Raw genomic sequence first — 23,329 nt, 5'->3', positions numbered from 1 at the left:
AACACAGGCAGGGGGAGTGGGAGAGGGAGAAGCAGGCTTCCCGCAGAGCAGGGAGCCCGATGTGGGGCTCGATCCCAGGACCCTGGGATCATGACCTGAGCCAAAGGCAGACGCTTAACGACTGAGCCACCCAGGCGCCCTCAAGTCTAGTTTCCTAAGAGGATGGCATTAGCTACCTTTCACCAAGGTGCTGAGCATCCTACCTGGGCTCTGCAGTGTAACTGCAATATCATCGGTGTGTCAGGAGTGAAGGGGTGTGGGGACCCGGGGTGGGGGTGGGGGACATGGATGGATGGAAGAGGAGAGGGATGGATCCTACACAGGGAACCCTGTCTCTGCTTCAGGTTTCTGGGAACATCAGTATGGCCAGGTTGGACAAGATGGCCATATCATGGTCCATCCTCAGAGTGGAGGAGAAGGGCCAAGAACAGCTATGGGCCCTCAGGCCCGCACAGCCGTATCAGCTCAGGGGCTACTCCCAGTCCAGACGCCCTGGACTTGGGGAAAGCTTATGCCGCTCCCGGTCCTCTCCCTAGAATTCTGAGCATGGCCAGGACCCGACCTCACTCTTAGGGTTGTCATTGCTTCTTTTGGGTTTGTCCTGATGAGTTTTACCTCATTCCATGTGGGGTTATTCCCTTCCGCTTCATGAGTTCTCTTCTTGATATCTGCAAGGATACCAAGGGGCAGTTATTGGTGGCAGGAAATATTTCAAAGTCTAGGTTTAAGTGTGGTAAAGAGAGGTAGGACTCCAAGAACACTTCAAGTCTATGTTGGCAGATGTGATATGGCATGGATTCTTACGCTGGGGGGTTTCAAAATTTCTCACTTTTTGTAAGAGTAGCATCATGCCATGTGACAGATGCTGTGTTCACTTCATTTTCTTCCTTGGAACGTAGTTCCTAGCCATCTTGCAGCCAGGTGGTGCCTTGTAACTCGTTCTGGCCAGTGCAGCGTGGGAGCGATTTTCACCACTGCCACGACTGGCTCCTAAAATCTCCCATGACGTTCTTCCTCTCCCCACTCCGCACACCCATCCTCACCAGCTGCGGGCAGGGTGGTGCCAGGATGACTTTGCAGCCACAAGCAGCAAGCAGCTGGTCCCTAAACCGCTGCTTGGAGGAGCCCCTCAGGATTGCTGCCCCCCTTGATGTAGGACTTGGTGTGAGCAAGAGGTAAACTTTTATTGTATTAAGGCACTGAGATCTAAAGTTTTATTTGTTACCAGAGCAAAGCCTAGTGGACCCTAAGACATGCCAAAACATCTCTAATGGGTTAAAAGTTCTTCATCCACTAAAATTCCCCTCCTCCAGAAACATCTTTAACAAAGAACAGCTGATAGCCCTGCAAAGAACCTTTAAATTGCTAAATTACTTTGAGATTCTTCCCAAGGAAAGAATGTATGAAAGAGGGGGAGACAGTGTGTGTGCAAGCATGCACCTGTTGGGTAGTCGGAAGGGGTGCAGGGTAGTGGATGGTATATGGGGGAAGAGGGGCTCAGAAAGGTGAAAAAGGAATAAAAAATATCAAACAAACATTCAGTTATTAAGAATTTATAGGTAAATTTGTGAGCAAACCCAGGAGTCTGGGACTTAGGCATCTTTGTAAGAGGTATTTCTGGGAGGAGAAAGATCACGTCCGTGGAATGGTAGGAAAGAAGGCTCAGAATCAGGCTGTTCCTTGGCTCATGGCAAAGACACACTGAATGTCCACTATGCCTCTTTAAACCTGTACCTGGGGACATAAACGCGTATGGATTGTCCTGTGAGCCCAGAGTCCCAAATGTCCACTCTCTGAGGGGTGTTGTCACGTTCAGTGAGCACAGTTTCACAAACCAGAAAAAAACTTAAGGACTTCATTCTTTACTCATACCTATTATAGAAACAACTGTGCCTTCTTTCTCTTGACCCCGATTTTCTCACTCCCCGCACGTGCTCGGAAACCTCATTTGCCCATATCCACCAGCAGACAGACTGTCCATTTCTCTTGCCCTTCTTCCCTTCCTGCTCCCAGCTCTGTGTTGTGTAGACACGCTTAATCTCTTTCGTGTTGCCTCCTAAATCCTCTCACCCCCCCCCCGCCCCCCGCCAACCTTCGTGGACATTTTTCCTTACCTATAAAAAATGGAGACAATAAATCTTGCCTCATTTGCCTCATGGGATTGTTGTGAGGAGCAAAAATCATTATGTTTACGAAAACGCTTTGTTGGTTGTAAAGGTCACTCATTAGGATCGAATAGTTACTATTGGAGGTTGTATGAGAGCTGTACATATATTGTCTTTTAAAATCCTCACATCAAGCCTATGAAGCAGGTTTTTTTTTTTTTTTTTAAACCTCAATGTGTGGCACAGTCCTAGTTCACAGAAGCAGCTCGGGAAGTATTAATCTTCTCTTTTTCCCGTAGCCAGTCCCCTGGAAAAAATGGGAGGTAGAGATGTCATAATAGGAGAAATAATGGCAATAAAGCCAAGTCTCGAAAGAACCGGATGATGTCTACCCCGCCTTTCTGCCACACAGGGCATCTTTTACAGAGGAGGGCCCCCATGAGTCTATTTTTTCACCAAGTGCATGTTGCCTCTCGGGGCTCGTCTCTCCCATCCCAGAGCCTGGCTCTCACCTCGGAAGTAGGCAGACACGCAGGGTCTGGGTGGGGGGCTGAGGGGCGGGTTAATCGTGGCTGACTCCACCACAAGCCGCAGCATGTCCTCCCCCTACTTCCCTCCTTTTCTCTGCAGCGGAGCTCCTTCTTGGAGCACCTTGGTCCAACGTTCTCCCAGGGCTCACGGGGTGAGGAGAGCCCCGGGCCTGTTGCTTAGCAGTAGAGGTGATGTCACAAAGGTGGGAGGTTCTTGGTTCTGGAGAGGAATGGAGGGAAGGACAGGAGGAAGTCACAAGGAGTACGAAGCCAGTGGCTTGAGGTGACTAGGCCTGTACAAACAAAATGATTTGGCTGCTTGGCGTTTCCTCTTTCTTTTTCTTTCTCTCTTATTCTCACTGTCCCTCTGATTTCATGATCAGGTATAAGGGTAGTGTTTCCTCTTTATATAAATAAGCAAGTTATCTGGAGTGAATCATTGCTAAAGTCCCACAATTTAAATGAGAAAATAAGAGAAGTGAGGTGATATGGGAAAAGGAATAGGTAAATCAAAGACCATTTCAAGGACAATTCAGGAGAAGCCCTTCTTAATGCATAAGCAAATATGTAGGCCTCTTTTTTTTTTTTTTTAAGATTTATTTGTTTATTTGAGAGAGAGAGAGAGAGAGAGAGAGAGCAGTGGGGGAGGGGCAGAAGGAAAGAGAGAATCTTAAGCACACTTTCGGCTGAGCTTGGAGCCTGACACAGGGCTCAATCTCACGACCCTGAGATCATGACCTGAGCTGAGATCAGGAGTTGGACACTTAACCAACTGAGCTCCCCAGGTTCCCCATGCCTCCTTTTTCTAAAGGGAGCCTAAGTCCAGATATGAGTCTGTCTTTAACAAAGGGAAATGAGCTTTTTAATTAATGAGCTTTTATGCCAGCTGATTTTAAGGTTAAAAAAAAAATCTCAAGGTCAATACAATTTTGCTGTGGCATCTTGACTGCTCTCAAGGCCTCTCGTCATGAGGATGGAGCTGGGTCATTTGCTCTTGTCTTGTCCACACTAAGCGTTTTACTGCTTCAGGTTTGAATAGTGTATAAATTACATCTTATCCAATAGCGGGAAGATTAATGGACGTTTTAAAAATGTGTCTTAGTTGATGAAACAATTGAATAGTAAGCTTACTGTGCCTTCTTTTTTTTTTTTTTAAGATTTTATTTATTTGAGAGAGAGACAGAGAGAGTGAGAGCATAAGCAGAGTGAGGGGCAGAGGGAGAACCAGATTCCCCACTGAGCAGGGAGCCCGACGCAGGGCCTGAACCCAGGACCCTGGGATCATGACCTGAGCCAAAACCAAGAGTTGGATGCTCAACCAACTGTGCCACACAGGCTCCCCTAAGATTTTTTTTTTTTAAAGTAATCTCTACATCCAACATGGGGCTTGAACTCACAACCCCGAGATCAAGAGTTGCATGCTCCACCAACTGAGCCAGCCAGGTGCCCCTACCATGAGCTTTTATAATTTAGTAAGAAGATGAATACTCCCAAGGAAGATGAGGGAAAGTTTATAATAGCTGATTGCCAAATGGACAAACAAAATGATGTGAAAAAAAATTCAGTCTCTTTAATAATCAAAGAAACTCAGTGAGATACCATTTATCACTTTGCCAAATTGGATTCAAGAGCCAAAAAAAAAGAGAGAGAGAAAGATGTAAAAAAAAAAAATTCAAGCCCATTAATAAGCAAAGAAATGCAAGAAGATACCATTTATCACCTCCCAAATTAGAAAAGAATGAAAAACAGTAAGAGTGATGTGCTGAGGAAGGAACAGGGGCAGAAGGAAGATACGAATCCCTACACAGCACTGATGGGAGAATAAATAGAAAAAGAGCAGAAGCCTGGCCTGGGATAAGTGCCAGGGAGAGAGAATAAACAGTGGGAGACAAGGGGCAGGCACTGCTCATTTTGGGTCATTTCTTCTAGTATTAATCTCTATGTTTCTAAATAGCATCCCTTGAATTTTTCAATTTGAGACACTGGCTATTAAGTCAGCTCTTACCCCATCCCTCACTCCTTCCTGCCTCCTAGTTTCTCTCTCCCCCAATTCCCCATTCATCACTTTCAGACATTGCTACTGCTGTTTATTATGCACGTGAGTTTAGCTTTCTCTCACTCTGCCTTTCCTACATCCCTGCATCCTCTTCTCCCAATACAATTACCCCTCATCTGGGGACTAAACCTACACCCAGTCTTTTCATTATAATGCTGATGTATATTGTTTCACTGAAGATCAAGGAATATACAGTTGACCTCTGAACAACATGGGCTTTTTTTTTTTCCCCATGAAAAGAGTATTTTATTGTTTTTGTTCATACATGCCAAGTTTCAACTTTCAATAATAAAATTCAATAAATTTGATTCCTCAATCATAAAAACTTGCTTTACACATTATTTACATGTTGCCAAAGTCTACAGCCACATAAAACATCACAAGGATTTGACTCTATGCATGGTACCATCACACAGAAGGGAGCTGATCAAACAACATACAATCAAAGATTAAATTGAAGATAGGCACAGTGTATTTGGCACTGTTCATTAACATTATAACACCTTCCTCTGAGAAACAGGTATTCTTTTTTTTTTTTTTTTTTGAGAGAGAGAGAGACTGGGGGTGGAGGGGCAGAGAGAGAGAATCATAAGCAGGCTCCATGCTAAGCATGGATGTGGGGCTCGATCTCATGACCCTGAGATGTGGGGCTCGATCTCATGACCCTGAGATCAGGACCTGAGCTGAAGTCAGGAGTCAGCTCCTTAACTGACTAAGCCACCCAGGCACACTGAGATAGGTACTCTTAAGCCACAATATACCAGAATTTTGCTATTCACATCAAAAGCAGCTTTCAAACTTTGTGGTAACAGTAATCAGTTTAAAGAAACAAGATACAACCATAATTGGGAATGGAATTCAAACACTCCAACTTTTTGCTGTGCTCCAAGCTGCCATTCTTAAAGTCAGTTTAATTTGATGATTTTTCCATTGTGAACAACTTGGGTTTAAACTGCATGGGTCCACTTGTACGTGGATTTTTTTCAATAAATACAGTGCAGTACTGTAAACTTATTTTCTCTCTTTCATTTTTAAAATATTTATTTATTTATTTATTTATTTGTCAGAGAGAGAGAACACAAGCAGGGGGAGCAGCAGGCAGAGGGAGAAACAGACTCCCCGCTGAGCAGGGAGCCCGATGCGGGAGCTCGATCCCGGGACCCTGGGATCATGACCTGAGCTGAAGGCAGATGCTTAACTGACTGAGCCACCCAGGCATCCCAATTCTATGATTTTCTTAATATTTTCTTTTCTCTAGCTTACTTTATTGTTGGAATATAGTATGTAACACATATAACATACAAAATATGTGTTAATCTACCATTTATGCTATCGGTAAGGCTTCTGGTCAACAGTACACTTAGTAGTTAAGTTTTGGGGAAGTCAAAAGTTATACATGGATTTTCAACTGTGCAAGTTGGGGTGGTTGGTGTTGGGGTGGTTGGTGTCCCTAACCCCCATGTTGTTCAAGGGTCAACTGTACTCTAATTCCATATCCTTTTTTTTTTTTTTTAAGATTTATTTATTTTAGAGAGACAAAGAGTGCACAAGCATGTGTGAGTGGGGGGAGGGGCAGAGGGAGAGACTCTTCAAGCGGATTTCCCGCTGAGCACAGAGCCCAACCTGGAGCTCGATCTCACCACCCATAAGATCATGATGTGAGCTGAAACCAAGAGTCAGATGCTTAACCAACTGAGCCACCTGGGCGCCCCCATATCCTTTCTTATATATAGCTTTGTGTTTTCCTGTAAGTTAAGAATTTGTTTTTTCATTTGCTTGCTTATTTTGAAAGTCTGACCAAGTCTTCCAACATCCTTCAGTAGCTCTGTGATACTCCTTTTTTTTTAATGTTTATTTTTTTTAGTAATCTCTACACCAAACATGGGGCTCAACTTATGACCCCAAGACCAAGAGTCGCATGCTCTTCCAACTGAGCCAGCCAGGGCCCCTTACCATGTTTTTGGTGTCACCATTGAGTTTTTAGCCATTCTAGTGGATGTGAAGTGGTAAAGATTTATTTTTCATCTTGAACCATGTCTCTTGCCTTGGTGTCCTGCTATCTGTCAACCAATCCATCGATCATCAATCAGTCAACACAGAAACCACCCCCTATGTCCTGGGCTATGTTCTCTGAAGGATACAAAGAAGGTTAATGCCCCTGACTTTGAGGATCTACTCTTTACTATCTGTGGTCAGTACCAAAATTCTTACTGGGGCATCTAGGGCCCTGCAGGCTCTGGCTTATGTCTCTTTCTCAACTTCATTTCTTTCCACTTGCTGACCACTGTTTCCTAGTTACCTTTTTTTAAAAATGTTATCAAGCTCCCTTCTGCCTCTCAGAGCCTCCCCCCCTCATCCCCGTTCCTTCTCCTAGAGATCTTCTCTCCCAGTGTATACCATATTACCTCATTCTGCTCTTGGTTTCAGTTTCAGTGTCACCTTCACAGGAACACTTACCCCATCACCCAAGCCAAGGCTGGCTCACTGTTCTGTATGCTCATCACCTTGCCCTTTAACTAATCACAGTAGGTATGGTGGGGAGTGGAGTTGTGAGGGGTCAAATGCCTAGGTTCTGGAGCCAGACTGGTTTCTAGTTCTGCCTTTGATACTTACTAGCTATGTAACCTTGGGCAAAATACTTTACCTCCCTGGATAGGACTATAATAAAACTTAGCATATAAAGCCATTGAGAGGGTTAAATGAAGTAGGTCATTTATGTCACTTAGAACTTGTTTGGCATTCTCTAAATGCTAGCCCTTATTTTCACGGTTGTAAATTAAACAATTATTTATGTAGATTAACAAGAAGCATGCCTCGTCAGTGCTGTATCCTCAGCACCTAGCATAGGACTTATTGCATAGTAGGAATTTAAGAAATATTTGCGAACGAATGACTGAATGCCAAGTGTATCCTCCAGGATATCAGAAGGAAAGACATTTTAGAGAGGAGACGGCCAACTCTAATCAATTGGTAGTGACAACCTAGAGTCCTGTGTGGAGAAAATGATTTTGAAGTTGCATCTGGGGTCACAGTGGACTGTGATTGATTAATCATGTCCGCCAAGGCACTGGAAAAACCCCTGCAAAGAAAGTGTTAAGGGTTTGACCTCTCTGCTATAGAGAACACTCACTATCCTGTTGGAAACCGTCCAGAATCGTGAAATGACCAGTTTGCCTCCTTTCTCTCTACTGCCTCCCCACTCCCGGACCTTCCATCTTTCCTCTGGGCACTGAGGGCTCTGTGTTGCATTGCACACGCCCTCTGAAGCACTGTGTTTCTTTCTTTTGGCTGGTCTCTGGACCTCCTTCCATCAGTGGTATTTCAGTTGTCTCACTCCTGCCCTGAGAGGCAACCAAAATGAGCTGAACCAATCCACTAATCACCCCAGAATGACTGGACTTGACTCTTGATTGTTTTCCACCCCAGGCACACCTACACTTAATTCTAGCCTGGGGGTGGGGTGTGTGTGCCTGTTTGTGGTATAGCCTGGGTAATGAATCAAATGCCAGGGGGGACAAGGACACCTAGTGAAGGTGGCCAGAGTGAGGGCATATGCAGCCTTTATGCCTGCCACGCTGGAAGGTGAGTCCCGTGCTGCCACAGCCTCCAACTTTTTAAGAGAGTGCAGAAATCTGGATTTTTACATGAAATCTCCCTAGTTTAAAAATGTTTGCAATTAGGGAAACCTGGGTGGCTCGTTCGGTTAAGAGCCCAACTCTTGATTTTCGCTCAGGTCTTGCCCTCAGGGTCTTGAGATCAAGCCCTGCCTGGGCTCCGTGTCCAGCCGGGGGTGGGGGGTGGGGTGGGGGTGGATCTGCCCAAGATTCTCTCTCCCTCGCCCTCCGCCCCTCCCCCACTCGCTCTCTGGCTTGTTAGTGCGCACGCACTCGCGCGCACGCGCTCTCTCTCTCTCTCGCTCTCTCTCTCTCTCAAAAAAAAAAAAATTTGCAAAAGCAGTGGGTAAACCAAAGAAAATGGTATTGGGCTGTACTTGGCCCATTTGCTGTCCCCGCCTGGGCCCTTACTAACCTTTCCAATCCCTCTGCAATGGCCTGGTCCTTCAGAGTTCAACCTTAGGTGACTTCCCCTTCATGACATCACCCCAATCCCTTCGTGGTACATCTTTCTTCTTGTAGGACATTCTGGGGACCCCCCATGGTAATTACCATCCTGAGATCTATTTGTACTCCTGCCACGTTACCACAATTACTCATTTCATTCTCTCAGCTGCCCAGTGAAGTACTTGCACATTTAGAGATGAGGGGGGACCCTGAGATCTTGCTGGGGTCATAAAGCCATGGAGTTAAGGGTTGGAGCTGAGATTCCAACCCGCCAAGTCTGATCTCTACCTTGAGCCGCACTGCCTCATTAAACTCCTCAGCGGCAGGGCGGTGGTCTCAACTCTGGACTGAGTGCTCACTTTCTGCTTGGGAGACCCGCGCGCCTCCTGGTGCTCCTCTTCCCGCCTTTGTGGCCGCAGCCACTCCCTTTCCGGGTTTTGCCGCTCACCGCCCTCTTCAGGCGATAATCCGCTTCCGCATTTTACGGGGCGCCGGGCGTGGAGGCGGTAACGCGCACGCGCGCAGGGATCCGGCCCGGGCCGAGCGCGCGGCCCGGCGATTGCGGGTGAGGGAAGGGCCGGCTTCGGCGGGGTGGCGGGTCCGGCGGGTTGCGGCCCGGGGTCGGGGCGAGCGGGGGTCTCGGCGAGGGCTTCAGGACTCCCGGGGCATGCGGGGATCGGGGGCTAGAGCCCGGGGCCAGGGCGGCTGGGGTCGGACGGGCGCGTTGGGCCGGGGACGGACTTGGGCCGCCGTGACGCGGGAGCCCGGCCGGGCCCGGGCCCGTGACGCGGGCGGGAGGCGGGTGCGAGGCGGCTCCTCCTCGTCGCGAACTCTCGGTGACCTTGGCCAAGTCGCTTCATCTCCCCCCGAGCCGGCGCCTCCGTCTATACAGTGCGAATTATAAGCCCTGCCTACTAGATGGGGCGTTTCGAGGCTCAGTGGCGAGACCCCCGGAGGGGTACGTGGAGTACCGGGCGGTTTGCCGGGGACTACCCACCCTGGGGCGGGGGAGAGGGGGCTTCCTGGGATAGCGTTTTGCTGCAGCCTTTGGGCAGGAGCTCTCATTTGGATATTTTAAGGACTCCAGGGCATTAGCAAGTAGTTGCAAAACTTTTAACATAAGAAAGAGGCTTGAAGGGCTTCCTAGAGGCCCACGTTGCCCTGCTGTTCCTGGGGTGCTCCCGCTCTGGCCGCGGAGACGGCTCTGAGTATTTGGGGAATGGTGTGAAGCAATGGAGCGACGGAGCCCCTTAGCTTTGGAAGAATGAATGTTTGTGATTCGTGTTTGCCAGAACCCTTCCTGCCTGCATAGGAATTTGTGGTGCTGGCCAAGCAAGTTTAGTATGTGTCCATGTGAGGTCTTTGTGAACAGTGGAGTCAATCAGCTGTCCAGTAAACGAATTTTGTAGGGATTGAGTATGGAGGATCCTGTGGTGCCAATAGCCTTTTTTGGGGGTGGTGTGGGATCTCAGGAGCCCTTCCTATGGTGGGCAAGGGTCTGTGGTGTAATGGATACTCAATTATGAATGATAGAAAGTCACAAAAGTAAGAAGGATATTAGATATTATTCTAGGTTGGAAGAAATTTAGAATCTTTGAATTGCCTTCAACCGAAACTTTTCACTGCAGGTGACTAGCATGCAGATACCCATTCTCTGACTTGCTGGCCCTCTACTGACATGGCCCACCGGGGTGGGGAGAGGGACTTCCAGACTTCAGCGCGGCGTATGGGCACCTCGCTGCTCTTTCAGCTTTCAGTGCACGAGCGGGAGCTGGACCTGGTTTTTCTGGATCATAGCTATGCCAAGCCATGGAGTGCCCACCCCGATGCCAGTAGTGCTCGCCCCACGCGCATGCTCTTTGTTACTCCCCGGAGGCAGCATGAAAGTACCATGTGAGTTTGGGCTTCTCTCCTAAGGGCTGCCCTTGCCCTCTAACTGGACAGTAATCAGATGGTGGGGATTAGAAAGGATTTTATTGTGGGAGATTGTATGGGGGCCTTGGATATTTACTTAAGGCATCTCTGTTAGGCAGTGTGAGGTTATCCGGCCTATATGTAGACATCTGCATTCAAGACATCTAACAAGTTAGGAAAGCAAACAACATATTCCACGTAGTTAATAGGACTTGTATGGAAAGAGGATTATTTAGCTGGGGATGAAAAAGACAGAAGAGTTGATTTTTTAAAAATTGTCACTCAGAATTAGACTCATTTCCTTTACTCCAGTGTTCTGGCTTGCTCCATCACTGGCAATGATAACCTTTTTGAGGTAACGTGATTTCCTTTTTCTGGCTTCACCCAGCAAAGTTTAGGAGCATATTCCAAGACCTATTCCGCCTTGCTTTCTCTCTTAGCTTGTCACCCACGGGTTGATGTAAACCCTTCCTAGGTCTGATTGTATTTTCAACTGGCCTACATTATAGGGTAAGGACTTTTTTTTTTATAAATTTACTATGTAATATGTGATACAATTACATTTGGCCTAATAAACTTGTTTAGCAGTTCTTTTGAGCTTTAAGTTATCCTAATTTTATTTCAAGATTGATTGATATATTTTATTTTGATGATCAAATCATACCCTTAATAATTTTGTAAACTTTTTTGGGGGGAAGAGACTTTTTTTCTTTGTTTGTTTTAATCTAATCGAATGTCTTATCTTTCCTCTAGGACAGGTTTTAGGTTTGTTGGTGAATAGAGATCTTGTATTTTGCTTCTTTACATCTTCTGTTGAGCCTTAATGAGCTAGAGATACCATGATGTGTGTGTTTTAAACATGAATAGAATAGTGGTGTGTTTTTTTTTTTTTTTTTTTAAGATTTTATGCGGGACTCGATCCCAGGACCCTGGGATCATGACCTGAGCCGAAGGCAGATGCTTAATGACTGAGCCACCCAGGCGCCTGGATTTATATTTTTAAAAGATTGCTTTGAATTTTTGTTGAATAGATACAATTCAGTAGTGGAAATAGAAGACCTGCTAGGATACCATTGCAGTAGTGGGGGCCAGAGATCATGATAGGTTGAGTAGAGGCAGGAATAGTACAGATGAAGAAAAAGGATGACCTTGAGATCTATTTCATAGGTAGAACCAACAGGACCTGCCGTGGTGAATTGGAAAGACAGGGAAAAGGTGAAATTAGGATGAGTCAGATTTTTGGCTTGGGTAGCTGAGTAGTACTGTGAGTTGGGGAAGACTGGGGGATAGGTTAGGAATGGTGAAATCTGGAGTTCTCTTTTAGGCATACAAGTCTAAGTGCCTAGCTCAATGTCTGGTCCAGAGAAGGTAATCAGCTCTTTCATCCAGCACCAAATCTAGCTGCATATATTTCACTTCATTTCATAATGATGTAATTATTCCAGCCATTGGGAATAGATGCAATAAGATCATCATTGGGGTCAAAACGTTAAAGTGATGTTTGATAGACAGCCAGGAGACCATTTTGATTGGCATAGAATTTTGAGTGACTAGTTTGGTGCAGTGAAGAGCCCTTATGGCACTAGGATTTAATTAACATTTTAAAATATGAAAGATCCATCACATATCCATTTCTGTTTGTTTCTGTTCTAGACTCCTTAAACAGTGAGTTAAATAAGGTGTCTACATTCCAGGTGATTTGTCTTAGACAATCATAGGCTTTTATAGCATATAATTACCAGTTGACTTGCTAATGAAAGGGAAAGTTTGTATGAATAATTTAAAACCAGCACTGTCCAACAGAACTCTTTGCAATGAGAAAAACGTTCTGTATCTGTGCTGTCTAATGTGGGAGCTGCTAGCCACATATGTCTATTGAGCACTTGAAATGTGGCTAGTGTAACCGAGGAACTGAATTTTTAGTTCTGCTTAATTTTTATTAATTGAAATAGTTGCATGTGGCTTATAGTTACTGTATTGGAAAGTACATCTAGGCAGTCAACTGTTTGCTTTATGGAATATTTTTGTCTTTTAACAAAAATAGCTGTTTGTCATTTTTTATGTAGACACATTTTAAAATGACTTTGTGTTCCCCCCAGCACATAACAGCATGTCAGAGGGCAGAGATCTAGACAAGTGTGGGAAAGATGACTTTGGATCATAATTTTCTTGTGGGTATAATGTGCTTATGCATACTTTCAAGCTGATTATATTAAAGAGTCATTTTTTGGCAACCAGATGATCGTTAAACACCTGTGTTGTGTGAAGTACGTGTGGCCTGGTCCTATTTCCTCACCTGTTTACAGTGAATCAGACGTCCCAATAGATGTGGAGACAGTCACATCAACTCCTGTGCCGCTCTATGACAATCAGAAGGCACGCAGCGTGATGAATGAGTGTGAACGGCATGTCATCTTCGCTAGGACCGATGCAGATGCCCCTCCTCCACCAGAGGACTGGGAGGAGCATGTCAACAGGTAGGCCGCTGCTCAGGAGGACTGGTCACTGCAGGGGTAATGGTCATCGCATTGTCAGTATTTTGTATCATCATCTTCATTGAAACACATCTACTAGGAGTTTATTTCATTTGTAGCCACACGAGTCAGAATGTTTTCTTTTCTTTTTTTTTTTTTTAAAGATTTTATTTATTTATTTGAGAGAGAGAGAATGGGAGACAGATAGCAAGAGAGGGAAGAGAGTCAGAGGGAGAAGCAGACCCCCCGCCGAGCAGGGAGCCCGATGTGGGACTCGATCCCGGGACTCCGGGATCATGACCTGAGCCGAAGGCAGTCGCTTAACCAACTGAGCCACCCAGGCGTCCAGTCAGAATGTTTTCTTAACTCTGTGTTATGACTCTCAGCTCAGGATGCAGTGAGGTGCTTGAGAGGAGGACTTGTGTCTCAACCCTCTTTGCATCCCTGACCCTAGGACACTGCCTGGCACATAGTAGGCATATAATAAATGCTTATTGAATAAGTAAATGAATTGAATATGATAGGTATGACTAGTTCTGTATCTTATAGTGTAGGCTATGCTGTCGGAGTTACTCAGACTACAAACAAGCCATTAAATAAGAGTACATTTGTAAGATACTGTATTTATATGGTCCATAACTAGAGTAATGAAAATGTTTTGGAGTCACTTGAAAAGCTAACAGATGTTTGATTTGAGTGGCTTTTAAAAATAGATTTACAGTCTATGGTTTTGAGGGAGTTTTCATGAGTTTGTTGGCTGATTTTGGTCCCTTCCTGCTGACCCAGGGGACTCCATTCCTCTCTGGCCCATTTGTCATTGTTCCTTTAACATACATTTATTTATCTTTTACTTACTGCAAACAACTTTATGAAGATAAATTTACATACCATACAATTCACCTGTTTAATGTGTACACAATCAGTGGTTTTTAGTATATGCACAACCACAGTCAATTCGATGAACATTTTTGTCATCCACAAAAGACACTCTGTACCCTTTAACAGTCACTTCCCATTTCCTCCCAATCCCTTCATCCCCTGGCAACCACCAGTCTACTGTCTTTCTCTCTAAATTTGCGTATTCTGGACATTTCATATAAATGGAATCATAAAATATGTGTCCTTTTGTATCTGCCTTATTTCACTTAGCATAATGTTTTCAAGGTTCATTCATGTTGTAGCATGAGTCAGTACTTCATTCCCTTTTATTGCTAAAATTCCATTGTGTGGGTATATCACATTTTGTTTATCCATTCATCCATTGATGGATATTTGGGTTGCTAACACTATTTGACTGTTTTGGATAATGTTGCTGTGAACATTCATGTGCTTTTTTTTGTGGACATGTGTTTTCAGTTCTCTTGCATATATACCTAGGAATGGAATTGCTGGGTCATATGGTAACTCTGTTTAACTTTTGAGGAATTTCCGACTATTTTCTAAAGGGGCTTCGCCATTCTACATTCCCACCAGCAGTGTATGAGAGTTCCAGTTTTCCCACATCTTTGCCCACACTTGTTATTGTCTGCCTCTTTTTTTATTATTACCATTCTAGTGGATGCAAAGTGACATCTCATTGTGGATTTAATTTGCATTTCCTTGATGGCTCTATCTCTATCTGCTGTGTGTAAGGGAATGTTAAAATCTTCACATCAAGAGTATGTAGGTGGTAAACTTGCCATAATGTTGGAGAGCTCTTGTTTTATAATAATGGAAGAGGTAATTAGATAGGAAGAAGGGTAGGAAGGTTTGAGGCAATTGGCACGGTTTCTGAGTCTGGTCAGAAGCAGGGAATGAGATTGAGCAGGTATGCTTGTGTGAGGAGGGTAGTAGCTATGGGAGGAGGAGCAGTTCTCCACCTGGGTGAAGAGCTTGTGAAGAAGTAAGTTGTTTGGGGTGTTGAGTTGGAATTACTCTTGTGCCCTAAGAAGGGAAAATGCTCTCCAGAGCTTCAGCTAAAGAGGGAAACTTCTGCTGTGAGTGAAGATCAGCTACTAGAGTATTCCTGGAGTCAATGAATGCAGCAAAACTGCATTGTTTTGCCATTGTTGCGGTTAATAATAATAAAAAAAATGGTGACAATGGTAGTACCAAAAAGAACTACCATTTGTTGAGAGCTTTCTAGGTGCCAGGCACTGTGCCACGTGCTTCATATGCATTATTTCTTTTAATCCTCACAATAATTCTCTGAGCTATATCCCTTTTTCGTCTCTATTTTATAAGATGAAGAAACTAAGCTCGGGGAGTTTAAGAAACCTTAGTTTAGGAAGTGATGGAGCAGGAATTTGTTCAAAGCAAGCCGTCTGACTCCAGAGCTCAGTGTTCTTGGCTATGTGCCCTTTCTTTAAGGGCAAACCTCTCAAAAAGAGAGACCAGTTAGTGGTGGCTGAACAAGGCAGCCTTACACCGTTATGTGTCCCTTTGTGGTGTTACCAGTTGCCTTGTCCTCGGTTTTCAATTTCCGAAACTGCGTGGGAGAACTACATGAAGTTCTTTTTATCTGTTCACCCATGGTCATGATCAGGGGTTTTTAGGGACTCTTCATACTTACCAAAGTCATCAGAGACTTAATGCATATGAATATCTGATTCTTAATTTATAAGAAGAGAAATAACCTGTAAGGCAGATGAGACACTGGGGTGGCCAGAGCATCAGTTCTCAGTAGGAGAGTTTGGGAAGCTATTCCGTTCCAGAAGTGGGTGGTGAGTGGACAGTCTGTCCTGGAGGCCCCCTCCTTCAACAAGGTGGCTGGAGGCACCCATCTTTCCTGAAAGCAAGATGGGCCCACAGAGTAGGCCAGGGCACACCATCACCTGCCCTGTCCTGCAGAGAAACACTGACAGAATCTTATCTTTGGCTTGTCTTTCTCCATGTGGACCTCCATCCTTCTGTTATGACATTGCCACAGATTGATATGATTAATTAGCGCTCAGTTTATCTCAGATTATTTGTTTTTTAGTGTCTGATGAGATTTTGGAGGAGTCCTCTCATTAGCAACAGGCTTACAAACCATCTCTTCAGGTAGGTCACTTTTGCACACAGCTAATTTCATTATTTGATGATACTTACTGGCTTCAATTTCAGAGGTCACCATTTTATGACCTTGTCCCCGAATTCTGGATGTGTAGCCTATGTAGAGCTTGCAGTTAGTTCCTTGTGCTCTGATTATAATCATCTTGTTGCCATTCTTTCCCTTGACTTGATTGTTAAATTGCTGCTTCTTTTCTTCCTGTATAAAATCCTGTAAAATTACAGTTTCCCACATCAAGAACTCATGGTCTATAGGACAGTGCCCTAGAAATCTGTTTTTCGTCAGAGCTTGCTGATCTATCAGTAGAGTCAGAAACTTAATTTTCTTTGTTGGAGCCCTATTTCCCCCTCTTGAATTATTTCAGTAGAAACTGCCTTTAGATAGCTTTCTTTGTATAGATAATGAAGGCCCCCTCCTACCCCCAACCAACTCTGACTTTCTCTAGTAATGCCTGATATTTTGTGGAACAATTTAAATATCCCTCTCTGCCTGATTTAATTGCCTAGATCAGGGGTTGGCAAACTATGGCCCATGTGCCAGATTTCACCCATTGCTTATTTTTGTTTGGCCCATGAGCTAAGAATGGTTTTTACATTTTTAAGTGGTTGAAAAAGTCAAAAGACACATGAAATCAGATTTCAGTGTCCGTAAATATAGTTTCATTGGAACACAGCCATGCATGTTATTTAGGTATTGTCCTTGTCTTCTTTTGCACCATCCCCACAGAGTTGAATCCTTGTGACCCAGGCCATGTGGCCCACAAACTGAAATATTTACTATACAGTTTATTAAAGAATAAGTTTGCTGACTTCTGGTCTAGATCATGCTCTTATGTCTGCATGTCAAAGTCATGTGGCTTGTAGAGCCTTTGGAAATGATTTACATTTGCTGTATATAGCACTGTCGTCCTGAGGAAGTTGGACCGGCTTTTTTTTTCCCCCAGATGTTTTATCAAATGCCAAGTTTAATTAGATACACAGCTTTTGAAAGAGATTTAACAAAATACTCCTGGCACATGATATTTCTCAGCATGGTCAAATGGATGTTAGGACATTTCCAACATTTCAGTAAAAGAATCTAGTATCCTTAAGCAGCTTGTCTTATCTTAAAATTCAGAACTTCTGAATTTTGCCAAAGGAAAATTTTTCTCCATTTAAAAATTTGCTCTAATTATATCTCTCAATATTGTATGTACCTGTCTGTGTATTAATCTTAGGTTGGATATTTGAAATTTTGAGTCCAAGATCTTTGAGTTATTATTCCCTCTCCCCCCTCCCTCCCTCTCCTTCTCTTTCCTCTTCCTTTCTTCCTTTCTCTTAGTGTTTAAGCAAAGAATTTTTATAATCTGGAAAAAATTAAGTGTGGCCTATTCAGTCCCTCTGATGTTCTTTGTCTCTCCCTGTTTGACTTCTGGTTAAAAAAAAAATCCTTTAGACATTTTAATATTGAATTAGTCTCCCTTAAAACAGTATCAGAAAAAGAATATTACCTTTGAAAACATCAGGCTTTTCTGGGACCAATGTGACTTTGGCTGCTTTGGATAAGATGAGCCAGAGGTCAGACATCAGTCAGGTTCTATCAAAGCATGGGGAATACGAGATTATCTGATCTCATCTAAAAAATGAAGAAAAGGCACCTTTTTTTTTTTTTTTTTTTAAGATTTTATTTATTTATTTGAGAGAGAGAGAGAGCACATGAGAGGGGGGAGGGTCAGAGGGAGAAGCAGACTCCCTGCTGAGCAGGGAGCCCGATGCGGGACTCGATCCCGGGACTCCAGGATCATGACCTGAGCCGAAGGCAGTCGCTCAACCAACTGAGCCACCCAGGCGCCCGAAAAGGCACTTTTGCACTCATGAAAATTGAATTGGTTTAGGTGGGGGGAGCACATTGACTTACCACAGTTCCCATCAGCTATTTGACTGTTTAGACTTGTATTTAAAATTCTGTCTCCTGTTTTTAAATTTTTCCTTAATTATATCTTTTGCATGCTCTTTATCTTAATCTTGGGTTAGATCATTTTTTTTTTCCTGCCCACTTAATTTTCCAGCCTCCCAAGAAGCTGACAAAATATAGAGAACACGTTTCAGTTCTTGGAATCACTTTGTTATATATCCAGCAACAATCCTAAGAACTTTTTCTGGGATTTTAGACTCTCAACATTGTCGTTTTTCAATTTAATCTCAACTGTCGTTGGTGTATGGTAGTAATTTCTAAGTAGCTTTCTAGCCCCCTCCCATTTTGTTCACGTCATTTTTCTTGCTTCCATCATTTTGGGTTTCAGAATAAATATAGAGTAAGAAAAACAAATAGAGAAAACATCCTGTTATATAATAAAGAACAGGATAATTTTGGAACTGCTGTTGGTGCCTTGTAAATAAATTATACCTCATTCTCTGTCCTTGGAATTAAAGTTTGCAACATGATCGATAGACTTTGAGAAAGCACAAGAGATTGTTGAACATGAAGGAATTGTATTCGCTGCTTATCCTGTTTGATTAAAAGTGAGCAATGTTGCCTGGGGTGAAGCTACAGTATAATACCACTTTTGAAGTCCTGCAGTTTTTTTATACATATTATTTTCACACAACTGGAAATTTGAAAATTTTGACACAGATAGCCTTTGATCTTTCATTTCCACTTGAAATTTATCTTACAGAGATACTTGCATGCTTATATAAAGATGTAGACAGATGTGTGTAGTGTGTATTGGTGGGGAAAGGAAGGGTGGTCACTGCAACCGTTTATAAGAGCAATAAAAGAGGCACAACCTAAATGCCCACCAGTAGGGTGGAACCAGCCATTAAAAACAAAGAGGTGTGTTGATATGGAAATACTGTATTTCCAAGTCCACCTGAGAATTGCTATACATGAGAAAGCGACTACTCATGTGAATGTGCTGTGCATTTAAATAATGTGGAGGAAAATGAGATCGTGAACCAATGGGCTGGAGCTGCTTTCCCACAAGCCTTCCTGATCCCGAGATATCCTGAGTTCGAGTGTTGAGTTGGAGCCTCTCCCCACCTCCCAAGTCAAAAATCTCTGAAATATCAAACCGCAACAAAAACTGACTGGATCCTAATGAAGTAGCAGGAATTAAGCCAAGAGAACTAGGGGAAAATAAGAAAGGACAATTCCACAAAACCCAAGACTGCTTTTAGTACCCCATAAGGGGGTTATGAAGGGTGGGAGGCTTGGGAGGTTAAGGGATTCAGCTGTAGCAAGAATAGCTACTGAAGATAGAGGGTGCTTCTGAATTCTCCATCGTGGACTCAGCTGTTCTCTTACTGTTGTGCTTCCGTCAGTCAGCATAGCTGAGATTTTGGTTGCTAGAAGCAACCTTGGAGACCAAGAGGTCCACATCTATTTTATAGTCAAGGAGCCTGAGGACACACAGCCAGCTCTTTATTGCAGAGCTGGTCAGAGTCCTTGCTCCTAGTTAGTGTCCTCTTGGACTGTGTGTGTGTGTGTGTGTGTGTGTGTGTAACTGTAGTCAGTCGTAAAACTGGAGATGTAGGTGGAGATTTTATTTTACAGAGGAAATGAAGGCCCGTTATTTTCTCCCTTTCTAGAGGGTATTTACTCTAAGGGCAGTAGGATCGTTGTAGAAAATGAATAACAAAGGATAATTTGTCCTCCATCTGCATATTTATTGGGCCTTGTTACTAGTATTCTTAGATGACCTGTAGAAAATAGGGTATCTTGCTGGTGGTATATGATGGAAAAGATACTAGTCTGTTAAAAAGTAAGAGAAATTGAGATTGTTGAAGCTGTTTCAAGCAGCTTCCCTCGGTTTGCCCACCCAGGTATGCCCACCCACTCAGTTTACAGTTGAGCCTGAATCATGTAGTGTTCCTCTCCTGCTCAGTGCTTAGTGTGGTAGGGAGTGTAGGGGTTGGTGTCTGCACTCAGCTATTTACAGGACTTGGAATGTAGTATGCATACAGTTCATCCATTTATTTATTCAGCAGATGTTCAAGTGACTCTTGTGTGTCAGACACTGTTTTACATGCTGGGGATATAACACTTAAACAAAACCAACAAAAATCCCTGCCATGTTGCCCTTTACATTCTAGCAGAGGGAGACACACTAAACAGAAGTAAAATGGGTAGAGCATGAGGTGGTGATATGGCTGGAAGGGGGGTAGGGAATCTGGGTATTGGTAGTTTTAAATAAGGGTGAGTCAGGGGAAGCCTCAGTAGAAGGTAACATTTGAGCAATGACCTGGAGGAGATTGGAGAGGGAGCCGTTGTTTGAGGTAGAAGGAATAGATGACCAGGGCCCAGTCTGTGATGTGGGAGCATGGAGGGTGTGTGTGTCAGGTGGGATGGTGCAGTGTGGTGAAGCCCAGTAAGTCAGGGCAGTGATGGATGATGAGGTTGGAGGCAGTGGGGTCCAGATAGCCTACTGCAAGGAGGTGGTTGGTTTTAACTGATTGAAATGGGGCCACTAAAGGCCTTTGAGCAGAGTGACATGATTTGACTTAGGATTTTTGATTGATTTTTTTTCCTCCATAATTGATTTTCCACATTGACTTTCCAAAAGGTTGTACGAATTTATATTTCCATCAGCAAAGTATGGAGGGACCTATTTTCTTACACTCTTACAACATAGAGTATTACTAAATTTCTTAATTTTCACCCATTTGATGGGTGAAAAGTAATATTTTATGATTTTCCTTTGTATGTGTGATTTTGGAGGGAGTTGACTACTTTTTTTGTGTGAACTGCCTTTTTGTGTTCTTTGCCCATTGTTTTTGTTTTGAGTATTTTATCATTTTGTCACTAATTTTCTGGAGGTTTTTTCTATTTTGATGAAATGACAGTTACTTTTCCATTGTGTTTTGACTTTGTTTATGATAGTTTAGTTTTTTCCTTTACAGAAGTTTGAAGTTTTTATTTATCTTTATATCGTTAATATTTATCTTTCTTTTATGGATTCTAAGTCTTAGGTCATATTTAGAAAGGTCTTATTCATACATTATACACACACACCCACCACTTTTTCCTATTTAGTAACTTTATTTTTTTAATATTTAACTTTTCTACTTAGAATTTATTTTGGTGTAAAGAGTGATGTGTAGGGGTCCAGATTTTCTTTTTCCAATTGGCTAGTGGTTGTCTCAGCCCTATTTACTTTAACCCTACTGATTGAAATACTACTATGATCTCATTCCAGGTTCTCATTTGAGTCTGGCATCCACTTAAATTGTTTTTTTAAAGGTAACTTAATTACCAGTTTTTTTGTGTGTGTGTTGCAGGGAGAGTTGATAAATATTAATTGGGCATCTTCTGTTACCTTTCTCTTAAGTCTCTTTAGGAAGGTTACTGGCCAGAGTTCGAGTATCAGAGTCATTAAGATTGCCAGGAGTGGGCTGAGGGGGGACTTAAATAAGCTCCTCGCCACTGTGCTGGGTGTGATGAGGTGGGAACAACAGCAGTAGGACTAGTTTCTAATTGCAGGAGTTTACTGCTGAGTTGGAGGACACACTAAGCCTTCCTTAATCAGAGTAGAAGTGTGTATACCAGTGTCATGCGGGGGTGGTATAGTGTTAACTTATATGGAACAGACCATTCAAAAGTAAACTTGCTAATTGTGTAGTATACAGAAAAATATAAAAAATATACATGGAAAAGGGAGAGAGATAGTGTGGGGTGCACTATTAGGGCAAGGCTTCATTTGTTATGTTCCTAAAGGTAATTTAAATAGGTCTCTTATCTTAGTCTGAGGTTTTAGTATACTGAAATACTTGTTCATCCTGTCTTTTTGTGTGAAATATTAAACATGTGAAATTCAAATACATCTGTGCAATGGTGCCATGCTTTTACTTATTAATGGGTTATTTTAGCCTCTAGATAAATAATTAGCTTTGCTAGCACTGAAAAAAAACTTCATTCATAACTGGTTTTGACTTGTAGTGTATATATTAATACAAATGTATGCTGAGGTGACTTATGGGCAGGATTAGGACTAGAATCTAGGTCTTGTGCTTTAGCTCCGTGGTCTTTAAGCTGCTTTCAGTTATATTATTTCATAGTGCTGACAAAAAACATGGCATAATCTTTGTACAGTGTACGTGCATGAGGAGTGTCCCCAGCGTTTGACTTTAATTCCTCAGAGTTTCTCTTATAGGACTGGCTGGACAATGGCCCAGAACAAGCTATTTAACAAGATCCTCAAAGCCCTGCAGTCTGACCGGCTTGCCCGCTTGGCCAATGAAGGGGTAAGACTCTAGAAATTGGCCCATTGGTGTTCTCTTCCTAGTTCAGCCTTACTGGCTGACTAACTTGTCAGTCCCTCTCCCGCCTGCCCCAGTTGTTAACAAGGTGGCCCTCATGTGTTACCACTTCACCTGCATCTTCTAGGCTTGCAATGAGCCAGTGCTGCGCCGTGTTGCTGTGGACAAGTGTGCGAGGAGAGTGCGGCAGGCTCTGGCAAGTGTGAGCTGGGACACCAAGCTGATCCAGTGGCTGCACACCACCCTGGTGGAGACCTTGAGTCTGCCCATGCTGGCCGCCTACCTGGATGCTTTGCAGACACTGAAAGGGAAGGTAAGGCTATGACTGGCGTCTGCCCTGTCCTGGGCTGGCCAGCCTCTGCTGTGGGTTCAGGAAGTGGGGTTGGGCAAGGTCACTGCCTGGTCAGCCTGGAGGACATGACTGAAGCGAGCAGGTTTGCTATTAAAAATAGGAGACATGGTATCATTTCACGTTTTGTCTGGTATAAACGTCTTTAGCCCTACTGTCTCCAGGATGAAGTGTGAGGCCTGAAAACCATTTAGCCTCTCCAGCCCTGCAGCTTGTGGTTTGAGTCACCTCTGAGGTTGAGGTGAGAAAAGAATTAAATTATCATGGGGGAGACGAAGGGTTTACCAGAGGGTGTGTTGAGGAGGCAAGAAGCAGACTTGGGTGTTCGGAGTGCGGGGCTGCGGAGTAGGGAGGTTTCCAGAGTGCTGTCCATTCTAGACTATGCTCTCAGCAGTGGTTCCTATACTGACAGACTCTTGTTCTCTTAGACTGTCAGGTTCACAATGAATACTTTGGTTGTTTCTCTCTCAAACTTTTTTGAATTTATTTTTAATTTTTGAGTATAGTCGAGATACAGTGTTATATTACTTTCAGGTATACAACATAGTGATTTGATAATTCTATACATTACTT

At 43.5% G+C, this 23,329-nt stretch overlaps 2 protein-coding genes across 11 annotated transcripts in view; one reads left to right on the top strand and one right to left on the bottom strand.

Annotated features, from left to right (window-relative positions):
* The window catches only part of FER1L5 (fer-1 like family member 5), a 63,164-nt gene extending 53,989 nt beyond the window's left edge, over window positions 1-9,175 (bottom strand). Inside the window, exons 1-3 of the mRNA XM_078056619.1 lie at window positions 9,112-9,175; window positions 2,618-2,855; window positions 616-668 (exon numbers count right to left, since the gene is read on the bottom strand). Coding sequence (XP_077912745.1) covers window positions 616-668; window positions 2,618-2,702 — 138 coding nt within the window. The 5' untranslated portion in view covers window positions 2,703-2,855; window positions 9,112-9,175. The remainder of the gene's footprint in view (window positions 1-615; window positions 669-2,617; window positions 2,856-9,111) is intronic.
* A 53-nt stretch (window positions 9,176-9,228) lies between these two features.
* The window catches only part of KANSL3 (KAT8 regulatory NSL complex subunit 3), a 40,474-nt gene continuing 26,373 nt past the window's right edge, over window positions 9,229-23,329 (top strand). For 4 of the 10 annotated variants that reach the window (XR_013441864.1, XR_013441862.1, XM_036073719.2 and 1 more), the window contains exons 1-5: window positions 9,229-9,317; window positions 10,381-10,645; window positions 12,973-13,143; window positions 22,302-22,392; window positions 22,535-22,720. Coding sequence is in view for 2 of the 10 variants with exons in the window: in XM_036073719.2 (XP_035929612.1) it covers window positions 10,431-10,645; window positions 12,973-13,143; window positions 22,302-22,392; window positions 22,535-22,720 (663 nt within the window). In the remaining 8 variants the exon portion in view is untranslated. Of the gene's footprint in view, window positions 9,318-9,423; window positions 9,711-10,380; window positions 10,646-11,106; window positions 11,177-12,904; window positions 13,144-16,099; window positions 16,162-22,287; window positions 22,393-22,534; window positions 22,721-23,329 lie in introns of those variants that run through there. The other 6 variants (XR_013441868.1, XR_013441863.1, XR_013441867.1 and 3 more) reach the window with 6 other exon arrangements.

The sequence above is a fragment of the Halichoerus grypus genome, chromosome 10, assembly GCF_964656455.1.
Source record: "Halichoerus grypus chromosome 10, mHalGry1.hap1.1, whole genome shotgun sequence".
NCBI lineage: Eukaryota > Metazoa > Chordata > Mammalia > Carnivora > Phocidae > Halichoerus > Halichoerus grypus.
Note: the sequence above shows the minus strand (reverse complement) of the source record. Positions and strands in the feature narration are given on the sequence as shown.